The sequence below is a fragment of the Acromyrmex echinatior genome, chromosome 19 (genome assembly GCF_024713525.1).
Source record: "Acromyrmex echinatior isolate Ae372 chromosome 19, ASM2471352v2, whole genome shotgun sequence".
Lineage (NCBI taxonomy): Eukaryota > Metazoa > Arthropoda > Insecta > Hymenoptera > Formicidae > Acromyrmex > Acromyrmex echinatior.
In genome coordinates, this window is record NC_141870.1 from 5,732,336 (window position 1) to 5,745,094 (window position 12,759).

Here is a 12,759-nt window from a genome sequence, read left to right on the forward strand (position 1 = left end):
TGGATTAAATGTATCAACAGACAGTGTTCATTATTATTAAATATTTCTTGATCTGAAGAAATGACTAGAATTACTTATTCTTAAAATGATTTGTGACATCTATGTGATATTCTTAAGATCTTAATCCTCCGCCGACGTGAAATTTTAACTCTTCTACCAGCAATAGGAGTCTTCGAGAAACAATAAATTCTTTCCAGATTATATTAAAATCTGAACAAATTTTGATATGCTTGTTGAAATTTTAACAAGTTTTTAGTCTCATAAAAATCAGATTATATTTTATTTATCTTTTACTAGATTTATCTATAAGAATTGACAATCAAAATATTGATGATGACTTCACGTTGTACGAAAGGATAAAATATTTTGAAGGAAAATGTAGAATAATATAAAAAATAAGGTAAAAAAGGTCATTAAAAGCTGACGCAAGATATTGATGCGAATATCTGATTTATTAAATATTATAATTCATTAAATGATTCAACCCACGGTTAGAGTCCTCTTCAGTAATAAGAAATACAACAACAAAAAGAATTCTAAAATAAGTAACAAATTATAACAATAAATCAAAAATGATAAAATAGAAGAGCTACGAGCCAAACAATAACTTTTAATATTCAATAAACAAACATATGTTTCGACAATGATCGTGTCATTATCAATGTACAAATAAAAATAAAATTAATTTTGAACAAGTGACATCATTTTACATCGACTGAGTAAAATTATTACAAAAGTAAGAAACATTAACATGATTTGCTTTCTTTTAGACAATTCTTCTTATAAATATTTGTCACCAAACGTGTGGTACGTAATTGAATCATACAATATTATAGTTATTTGGTGAAGTTGCAGATATTAATCAAAAACTGAAATCTGTTAATAGGACACAATATAACTTAATAAAATCACAAAAAGAACTAAAATCTATATATAGTCATAAAATCTGTATATAGTCGTAATTAAATTATAACAATTACTGATATGCAAAAGATAATAACAATGCATATTATTATAAATCGGTCTCAATCGAATTATAAAAATATACACAAATTATAACAATATATACCTTAATCTAAGTCATACAGCTTTACTCCAATGGTGTCAATTAATAAATAGTCGTAGTCAAAATTGTATCGCCAATAAAATATATGTAATTAGGCAACATACGAAAGAGTTCCAAGATAGTTCAAAATTAATTTCATTTTTATTTGTATATTGATAATGATCGTTGTCGAAACATATGTTTGTTTATTGAATATTAAAAGTTATTGTTTGGTTCATAGTCCTTCTATTTTATCATTATTGATTTATTTTTATTGAGACATATTATTGTATATACTTTTTAAATTATAACAACTTAGTCGATGTAATATACATGTTTAGTTATCGCAAATTATGCATTACATTATATTGATTATATTATCGCATTACATCAAGATAGTCCATTAAGTTTCCAAATAATAATAATAATGTAATGAAAATTAACGTTAAAATAGGAACCTTGTAAATAAAGTGAAATTTTTTAAAAAAATTACTTACATATAAATCTTGATTGGACATATCTGTGATGTTGTTAGTACACTTGTCTTGGATCTAATGAAAGAATGTGTCAAATAATAACACAAAATAACTACTGATATAAATTGTTAGAGAGAAGGAAGCATTAAGTTTTAGAGAATAATGAAGAATATAAGGATCTAAAAGTTCTATGTCATTCGCTTTACATTTAAACAATCTTTTGCTTGTGTATAAAAATCATGATATCAATCTGATATCAATCGCATGTTTAAATAATTTTCTTTGTCAAGAATTTTTATATTGTTCCAGTCAAATTCTTGCGAGATTATATATATATATATCCTTGCAATTAATTCTGTAAACTACACTTGTATGAGATGTCTATGGGAGCTCTCTAAGTACTTTAAGAAACCTGCTTAATTTGTTCACGCCTGTATAAGCCACATATATTAATACATTATTTGAAAAAAATATTTTACGTTCAACATCATTATGGTCGAAATGATCGATGGAACAGCGAGGCGATGGCATTTCTCGAAATTGGATCGCTCTCAGAAAAGCAGGAGCAAGGATATGGGATCAAAAAGGGAGAGAGTCATGATTTGTCGAAAGAATAAGCCTGTCGACGAAGCGGAGCGCGATCTCGTCACCGAAATCAACGATTTGCTCTTGCCAGGCACGTCGTCCTTCGCGGATTTAGGATTTTCGGGATTTCCCCGAATCGTGCATCGAAGCCGTCACTCGCTTGTTGCACGCACCTGCGTATACATATAACAACGTCACGCACACACCGCGTATTCGTTTATTTCTTTTTGTTCCGCCCCGTAGCCAGGGGTGCTTGCTCGGGGGTGGTTTCGACAGCCGGAGAGAGAGAGACGTGTCAGATCGCGGTGATAAGCGGGACGAAAGTCAAGGATGTGGAACGCGCGAATATAATATCATTGGGTTTGTTACGAAAACGATTTGTCAAACCGAAATCCCACAAATTATATCATCGTGCGTCCTATACGGATTTCTTTTTCTTTATATTACGCGATAATGACGTAGAAATCCTCTCTCTAAGAAAGATGATTACTTCGAACGATATTTTCTCTTTTTCCTTTTTCCCTTCAGAATTCTTTTTTAATATTTTCTCTCTTTATATTTACTTTATTGTTCGTATCGGACATTTCTATGATTCCATTGAAACATTGACATTCTGACATAAAATTTTCATAGATTTTTACATTATTGTTATATACTTCGCTGCTTGAATAATATTTTAAAATAATACTTCTGAAATTCCGTTTGCTGCAATTGTTGTAACTCAAGAAAATCTCAGTTTTGCTTTTACTCCGCTGCTTGTAATTGCGTTCCCACTGAAAGCCACGGGAAGTTCCGCTGTCTCAGGTGTCAAGACTTGTGCTGACTAACTTTCTGAAGACGTAGCCGGCTTGCCAATTGATTCTCAGCACTTTCTCGACAAATTTTAACGACGAAACTTTCGGGCTTCCTATTATTTTGCTGCGTTTCACCGGTACGATTTTAGGTTTGTTTGGGAAGATAATAGGCGAGCCTGCCTGCCGCCATGGCAGGAGAGGCCCGCATCGTATAACAATTTACTGGCTAATCGAAAAACTTTGTTAAGACTGTGAAACTTGGTTAATTAGCATCTTTACCAAACTGCCTGCTTACCTTGCGGACCAATTCCGTCGGTCGGAAGAGGAAGGAAGAAATTATATAAAGTACAAACTGCATTATCGATTCGACGACTAACAATGCTAATTTCACCCGGAAGAAGTTAGGGTCGTCTATAGCGCGATTATATTCTTCAAAGAATAAGCATCGTCCTATGTTCATTATCAAGAATCGTAAATGAATTTCCTTACTTCACAACAAGTAAATTTAACGAAAGATAATAGAGTAATTGAATTGATCAACGTTTAAATCGATTCGATGTAATCAGATTTAAAGGTAGGTCAGTTAGGAGGAAATCAGGAGAGAAGCTGGTCGGCTCAAATGAACACACAACGATGTCCCGCAAAGTATCTGTTTTATTTTGTTCAAGGCGTTATAGATATCCAGGGAATAATCTCTGTTTCATATATATATTCATTCTAGTAAACATGAACAATAATAAATATAATGTGTACAAGAACGTAGGGGAAGGGACAGTTTGCGTCTAATCAGGCTGCTCGGTATAAAATAGCGCATTTATTATATGGCATCCTCGGCAACAGCTTCATACGGATTTGTTCCTTTTTTGATTTCAAAAGACACTGACCGTTAGTGTGTCTTTCTCTCTCTCTCTCTCTCTCTCTCTCTCTCTCTCTCTCTCTCTCTCGTTCTCTCTTTCACTCTCATTCTCGCTCTCTCTTTCTCTATATATTTGAGTACGTACTTACACTTGACCGCACAAATCCTATGTCCTCGACTCGTCGTCGACTCGCCGGACTTCTCGAGTGTGCGCGCGCGAGATCGTAAAGCGTACATAAATATTCATAGCGCGAAGTTTTCCCGACGAATATCCTATTCACTCCTGTCCGCCAGTGTCTGAGAGTCTGCGACTTTGCCGGGTCGACGTCAAGGAGAGCACCCGACGTCGAGGAGAACCGACGTCGTGTCGGCGTCGCATATCGCACGGTCCTACGATTAGCGAATACAATCTCTTCCTTTATTGTTCCACTGCGAATCTTCAGAATACACCAATCAAGCAACTATTCCCTGCCACATCATAGTAAATATTCCGAGATCAATCATTGTTTTAGCGCTTTGACACCTATTACGAAGGGGAAGGTAGTAATATGTATTTATTTATTTCATCTGTAATATTAGATACTTAAAATTTTATCTGCATGTTTTCTGTTTTCGTTAATAAAATTCAATAAATAATTCAGTGGATACATGAAAAAAAATGTATGATTATATATAAAATGGGGAAATCATATTTCAATATTTTATATGTATAAACTATTTCATCACATATTCTCACCTTCCTCCACCAATTGCAGCGTACTGTGAAGCCACGATAATGATGTTCTTTGTGGAATAAAAATAGTATAATATATAGAATTTCGTCCGAGAACGGTAGCGAATTATGCCCATTGAAAGGCGAGAAAAATCTATCATCACTACGCTAATAAGAATCGACCGCTCTAGCAATAAGTGACATAAATGCAATTTAAGCAGTGATTGCAATTACGTCGTTCTTTTTTTTTTTTTTTTGTAAAAGTAGCGTAAACTCACGCTCATTATTGCCAAAATCTTGATTCGCAAACGATGATTGCGCCATGACATTATAAATGCTGCCGAATGTTATTGCGCAACAGATAAACAGATGACTCGTGGAAAATTCATGATTTCCTTCACCGACGCGCGCAGCGATGATGAATGCAACGTAGGAATGTGATTTACGCTGCCTCTACTTCTAACAGATATACTCGATATATCCGTATAATTATCGACTACCTATCAACTCTTTCGCACAAGCATTACAACTACTACTCGTGAGGTTCGACGAACACTCCGTATACAAACGTGTTGACAGATTGCGCGCTACAATGCGGATTGTTCCCACAAAAATGATTTCATTGATACGATTGAGCTAAAAAAAAAAAAATTGAGATTCAAGTGGTTCTCCGTCTCTTTTTGATTCTGTGCCCAAAGAGAGAGAAATCATTTAAATTTAACTTGAACTAATATTTATGGGAATCGTTGTGCGCGAGACAGAAAAAGTGCGGAGTTATATCCAATTTTTTTTTTTTTTTTTTCCCCGAATGCCTCATTCGCGTAACGTTCGAAAAAGCGTGACCATTCGATACCAGATTCGTCTACTCTTCCGTTCCAGCGATCACGGCATTTCGCGCCGTGACATTTCAACTTTTAAATCGTTTCTGGTTCGCTTATTTTACATTTATTCTCGCTATATACACTTCTACATACGCGTGTATGTGAAGATACATTTTCGGCGTTTTGTTCTTCTGGCCCAATTAATCGTCCACTCCACGAGCAGGTTCAATTTTGTCTCGGCATTCCTTAATGCAATCTTGGATATACTTAGAACGTAGCCGCCGCAACACACTCGATCTCGTTAACGAGAATTTCTAATCCGAAATTTACAGAGTATAGCTTAGCATTATAATAGAGAATGGCGCTAATAAAAAGTCGTTTTAATATATATATGTGCAACGATTTAAGTGATTACAAACAGGTAGATCATGTTTTACGCAAGCGGCGGATATATTTCTTTTCGTAAATACCAATTTAAAATTAGTACAATTGTTATAGTTGCTTAAATAATAGTTGTACGAAGAGCTGGAATGTAACAGTTATTAAAATTGATTGGCAAATATAATTCATCATTTATTTTGGCAGTGAAAAATATTTAACTTGGCATCTGCTGCCAATCTCGTTGAAGAAACGATAGTCGCGTTCCAGGCGCATCTGCGCACACATTTTTTTTTTTTTTTGAGTCTTCAATCTTATGAATTTGAAATCGTAAATCTACGTATGAGTAATCACGATCTGAATTAGAATCGACGAAAACAGTTGCGAGATTGCGAGATACCTAACCAGCTAATGAACAGTAGTACGTTACATTAATGAAGATACAAATATGCTTAAAGGTGCTAAATTCCTTCATTTTTCATTCTATGTTTTATTTTTCTATACATTCGAAAAGTGTAGGAGATCGCCTGGGATCGGATGAAGCGAAAACCGATGAAACGGTGGCTTTTCAAAGTGTCGACGGTATCAGGAATTACGTGAAAATATGAACTGACCGAAATTATATCCGGTTCCAATCCCTATACCGATCGAAATTCGACGCGCCCGATACGGAGCGCCAGACGCGAGTACATATATTTGCAATTACCTAAGCTAGTTAATGATTAATTGCGTCCTCCACCCTCAATAATGCATGTCTTTCGACTATGTGGATACGAATTTGCAATTTTCAGCTGGCACGTTACACGGGTGGGGAACGACGAAAAGAAAAATTTCAGCATGTAAAAACATATATCTGTCTCGAGGAATGCCGCTCTTTTCGCCGAGCTGGATCTTTGTGCGCGAATTACTCCACACATTCATCCTCGCTTCACGAGCTTTCACTGGCGCAGGTACGCGGATTAATACCGGGGAATATCATTTTTTCGGAATTAATAACTTTCCGGGACTAGAGATCGACTCGCACATAGAGAGTTCGTATATTAAAAAGTACGGAAGTTCGTGCTCCGAAATATTAACTCCTGGCTTTAATATCTCTGCTTGCGCGAAAATCAGGAACAGTTGCATTTTGCGTGTAACGATCCGCGAAATGCATCCAACTACGGCCTTAAAAGCGCACGAATTCGCGCTCGCGGCCAGAATGAAGGTAATATCGACGACTGTACACAGATTTTTTTTTTTCTATTTACGATACAAAGAACTGCGGATACGCTACCACCGGAATCAGTTTACAGCGATTCGCATTTACGCATGTAATTAAACTGCTATTGTCGGAATCCGTATTGCATAATTCGTGTTTTCTAGAATGGTCGGCCTTACGCATAAAATAACAACGTTGTAACAAAAAAAATCATGTTTTATTGCCAGCGTTCAATGAATAATAACAAAAAATATACAGAAATAATAAGTCGATAAATTATGTCATGATATAACTTTAGAATAGCATACTTGCGTACTATTTATTTATCTAAGACTCTATTCAAGGGAATATAAATACATATTAGCGAATTGCACTGTTACCAGGACCTTTGTAGAGTTAACCGACAACGTGTCAAAATGCATTTGCTATGCAAATTTGATTGGAGTAAAGTAAACGAAACTCTCACGTTTATAGGATTGACGTGCATGCGATAAATACATTTAATTATGTAATTATACACAACATCATGTCTATATAGAATTAGAACTTAAAAGAAAAATAGCGGCACTGTTAATAATAATTCTAGCGTTAATTTATACGCAACATAACTTTTATATAAATAATAAGAAATATTATTTCTAATAACAAATTATATTAAAGAACAATCGCTATACTATGGTAATAATAAAATGTACAAATCACAATGATAAAAAGATCACCTACTATCTCTTTGGTATATCAATGGAAGAAACTGATTCGCGGTGGTCCGTGTAATTTCTATATATACAATGTATATATGTACACATATTCTAAAAATTGTATGTAATATTGACAGCATAAATCTTATGCTGTTGTCGGTACCAGCGGGTACAAAGTTAAACCATATACCTTTGTGAAAAAGCGCAGTTACGATATCCTGCCTTTAATATCTCAACGGTAATCCATAACGAGGAAAATGTTTTCGCTTGTTCTTGCTTGGTCCGAGAATCTTTGTGTGCTATTTGTGTTTTACGTTTCTCAAAAACCCATCGCGGTACCAAAAGTGATCAATATTGATCTCAGTGTCTCAGGGAGCTTGCCTTCCAGAAAGACATATCGCTATAATTACGCGTGTATAAAAAGAAAGAAGGAAACGAAGAGTAAATCACTGTCCAGTATATGGACACACACACACACACACACACACACAAAATTTTGTAATATCCACGTATTAGATAGGAGTCTACTAATACATTTTTTATTCTTATTAATATCTCTTTTTATTAACATTGGCCCAGTGATTTACCTCTTATAACTAGCGAGAGATGTGCGTTTGTCAGTCGTTAAGTGTACAAGTTATTATATCCAAAAACAGGAGGTGGGAAGTTATTGTTCTCTTCTCTTGCGACGTATTTTCTTGGAAGACAAACCGCGAGATCGAGAATGTACACAATGGGCTCGTGCGTTGGCACTATTTTCAATTGCTTGCGTGTTTCCGCTGCGCGAATTTTCGCAGCCGCGCAAATCGAATGGAATTTGCAAATCGTTGCTACGGAAAAACTATCGTGCGGTCATCAGTGATGAGAAACTATTATCTTCTACGTGCTACGTACCTGCTTTTCTTCCTCGTTTTCTACACGATATACCGTTATGGTACCTGTATCGACACATCGATAGAACATGCTCCCTATCGATACTACTCACTAAACATAGCTGCTAAACATGAATACATCAAATGCGATAAAATACTTAGTTACGTTTCGCAGTGAAGGAAATTCCGTCGTCGATGTCCATGGCTATTCTGTAGATATCTTATAATCGTTAATGCATAATGAGCTACGTTGTAAATGTGATAAATACAAAGTGTGCGTACTGCTATCAAGGTGATGATGATGGTGTATTGTTTTGGCAGTTTGTCGGTTTTTCTCTTCCCTTGCGATGGCTCGATAAATTCTATTCTCTGTCTTTTCACGTAGCATTTTTCTTTTCGTGTATATATATATATATATATACACGAAAATATATATATAAGTGCGTGTCTGTGTTTGTGTATGTATGCATATTTATATTTATACTTCTTTGGTTTAGATGAGAGAATATACGAAGAGGACGTGTCTCTAACTCTACATAAAGTTTCATTTCGCTGTAGCTTCTCTTTATATGTCGTCGACTGTACGAGATAGACATAATATATCGTTAAAGGTAGTTTCGTTCAAGATAGCTACCCAGGTCCTTTAGGCCCCCACGTAATAAAAATGGAACAATACTCACGTTATGCACGTTGTTATCAATATAATGCCATAATGTCGGGTTCACGTTGAATCGGTTAACTTTGATTCTCTCTGCAGTTTAGTTACATCATAGACGGAGAAGAAAAAGTCACTTAATACTTTTTCTTAATTAAAAGTGATGTATAATGCATATTCTGATCAATCGTGACACGCTTTTGAAAGCGTCACATGTTTTTTTTTTGTTACCTGCTTCTCAACGGATAGTGTTCGAGTACCAGGTAAAATTCGATAGATATTCGATGCTACGTTCGCATATATTTCCTATCCGCGAGATTCCCGCCGGATAAATATATTAAAATTCTTTTGCCTTTCGATCTAGTTTTTCTTTCTATATATTATACATTTTACACTAAAATCGCGAAATATAAAAACGAGATAAGGACTCTCAGTCTTGGAGAATAAAACGTCGAGGAAACGGTGGCAACTCGAAATCGGAACTTGGGAACGGGGGTATGAGAAAATCACTCGGGGAGGGATGGGGGAGGACACGGAACGGATTCGTTGGTCGCCGTTAACGTTTAACGAGGGATCGATATTGAGCATTGATGCGCTTATTAGCGCGTCGCACCTTTTCCTTCGCGTCCTTTCCTTTCCCGTGATCCGATGGCGAATGTCAACGCGTTCGATGCCACAAATAGCATTTTCAAGACAAATAAACGCCCGACACGTACGTGCGAAAATCGAAACTGCCGAGCTTATCCGCGACAGATTAAAGCTGCACATTGAGAATTGTACATTCAACGTTATTATTATAACAATTTTACATCTCGCTAAATAATATCGTGGTGAGCGCTCAACACGTATGTCTAAAAGACATCTTTACGACGTCACTTAGACATGCATGTCTATAAAAGATATTTAAAAGACGTATAATGCGTCTTTTAATTTATGCTCCTGTTGTCGTTAATCACGTAATAATACTGCTTATTTTAACGACGCGTCCTAAGGAAGAAGGATCTAATGCGTTCCATTATCCGCCGGAAGTGCCCGCAGTGAACGCTTACTTGTCTCGATGAATCATCTTGGCCAATACGCACCTTGCACTGCATTCAAGATCAAGATCACAGCATCGTTGTAAAATCAGTCAAATCAGTCGAATGTTAATCTGAAGGTGTAGGATGAGGAAACGATGTTCTCTTACTTACCTTCGCCATTCTCAAGGCCATATACATCATATCATTCGATTATATATCCCATAAAAGTTCCTGCCTTCCGGCGGTGATGTACATATACGAGTGCACCTCATCGAAAATACGTACGCCATTGGCGAAGTGACCAAATCCAGTCGCATAAAAAGACATAATAAAAGACATTCGTTCCTTACGCGTCAAGGAACTATACTAGTTACAGTAACCGCGTAATCCCGATTAATACCGCTAATCGGTCGAGAGAATATCGTGCGCGTTTTTGTAATTATTATTAACTTCCAAATCGCAAAAGATGTGTGTATGTGTTTGTTCAATTTAGCCGAACTCCTTGCTATGATTATTCTTGTTTTTTGTACCGTTCGTCTTTTCTCTGTTTTTTTGTCTCTAACAGAAGAAAAGAAGAAAGATGAACACGCAGAAAGTTCAGCTGAAAAAACAGACCTTATTATGTATGACGCTTTGCATGGCTCTTTACGCAAACTTTGCGAATAACGAAATATTGCTTTCCGTCTCTCACGTTCATTGTAAATGCTATTAAATATGTTTCTAAATTGAAAGATTGAAAAATCGTTACGACAATCATTTCTATGATGCTAGTAGAGCTTTGTTATTTGTGTCGACACAAAAACAACGCGGTTTTTTTCAAATAGAACTGAATTCTGCTATGCGATCGTGTATCGTGATATCATGCATTTCAGTTCGGAATACAGTTTACAACTCCTCGGAGAGCGCGATCGGAGCTCTGGAACCGGGCTTCATATCTTTCACTCCGATACCGATATCGTCCACCGGCGCTGGTGCTAACTTCAATTGATTACCGTTTACCTTGATGTCGTTGACGGAATGGGAACGGCCGTGGGTGACCAAGGGCTTAGTGGTCTGATTAGTGGTGCTGTTCAAGTTAGAGCTGGTGATCGAGTTCGCGCTAGGACTCGAGGCAGAATTCGAGCTGGGATTGCAATTCGCGGTGGTCGTCGTTGAGCTCAAACTGGAGTTGGAGTTACTGTCCTGCGTCGGATTTGGATTAACGGTATGGAGATTTGGATTGGGTACGGACTTCGATCTCGATTTCATCTTGGGATTCGCGCACGATGTGGAATTGAGTGTCATGGTATGATCCGTGTCACGATTGATGGAATCAGACGTGGAATCGGGAGACACGGACATTTTGGCGGGCGTCGTTGACTTTGACGATCCAGCGAGCGTTGCTAGTTGATTGGCGGATTGAGACCGAATAGCGTGGCCACCGAGCTTGTCCTTCAATGCCATCTGATAAGCTACTTCAAAAGCCTGACCCAGAGTCAGAATGACCTCTGTCGCTTGATCCTGTAACGGAATGACGGAATTTCGTACGTCCGAGCGTCAAATCGTATATGTAACAGAATGTACAAAAAGGAGGGATTTTTTCCTAAGTTCTCTATAAAATAGATATTTACCATTGTTGGTACACAAAATACGTGACAAAAGTGCGTGCGACTGGCGTGGTCCTTCGTGATATACGCGAAGTGAGTAAGATCGTCGGCATCTTGACAGGCGCAATGAATGTTACGGATCTCGTGCTCGCAAATTGGTTCCTATAGTATCGGTCATAAAGAACATGTTTGTCTGTATTTTCGTCTTACACGTATAAAATGTTTGTTGTAACAAAAAGGACCTTACATTAGTTAACGTGTTGAGAAAACGAACGCCACGATAAGAGATAGCCAGCATAATGTCAGGGGTGATTCTAGGTTCTCGAAAGGTCTTCTTCAGCTTCTGTATTGACTTTTTCGTCGACTCGGTGCCGCGTAATTCCTTGACGACAGTGGAGCCCAGATACTATATTATTTATAAACAGAAAGAGCTTTTTTCCTAAGAACCGACACAACAGACGATTTAGGCAAAGTTTTTAAGCATTATGGATCACAGAACATCTACTTTCTACAAGAATTCTCTAATTACTATTTAAATATTCGAGTACAATTCTGAATGTAAATGGATTCTCTCTTGGATTGAAATATTCCGAGGAATTAATGGACAATTTTCTGCACGAAACCTATTACCGCATCCTACGAATTAACTATAATCACGGTCGGCCTTGAGGCGATTTAACGAGTGTCATAATTCACTCGTCATGCATAATTAACAGAATAAGACAATAGACAAGTTTAACAGAGCTTTATAAACATGAAAAATTACATAAGCTTATAACATTATAGTTATTTAAAAAAACTGACAATAGTTCAACAATAAGTCTTTTAAATCAAACATTTTTCATGCAATCCATAAAAAGTTTATCAAATTATATCACAACAAAAGACATACAAGTTTATATTTGTTTCTCATATACGATACAGTTACGGGGAAAAAATTTGCCATTCAAATAATTTTAACGATCGATCGATCGGAAATGATTGCTACTATATCATTATATTTAGAGAGTAAATAGGTTTCTTTTCGAAAATAAACTATGGAAAGACAACGTAAAGGCAAGAGG

At 36.5% G+C, this 12,759-nt stretch overlaps 1 protein-coding gene across 3 annotated transcripts in view; it reads right to left on the minus strand.

The window, feature by feature from the left end:
• Nucleotides 1-3,536: 3,536 nt before the first annotated feature.
• LOC105149028 (ankyrin repeat and SAM domain-containing protein 1A) overlaps nt 3,537-12,759 on the minus strand; it is a 57,323-nt gene continuing 48,100 nt past the window's right edge. For all 3 annotated transcript variants that reach the window (XM_011061165.2, XM_087416208.1, XM_011061164.2), the window contains 3 exons: nt 11,943-12,101; nt 11,720-11,857; nt 3,537-11,609 (listed from right to left, as the gene is read on the minus strand). In XM_011061165.2, the coding sequence (XP_011059467.1) occupies nt 10,995-11,609; nt 11,720-11,857; nt 11,943-12,101 (912 nt within the window). In that variant the 3' untranslated portion in view covers nt 3,537-10,994. The remainder of the gene's footprint in view (nt 11,610-11,719; nt 11,858-11,942; nt 12,102-12,759) is intronic.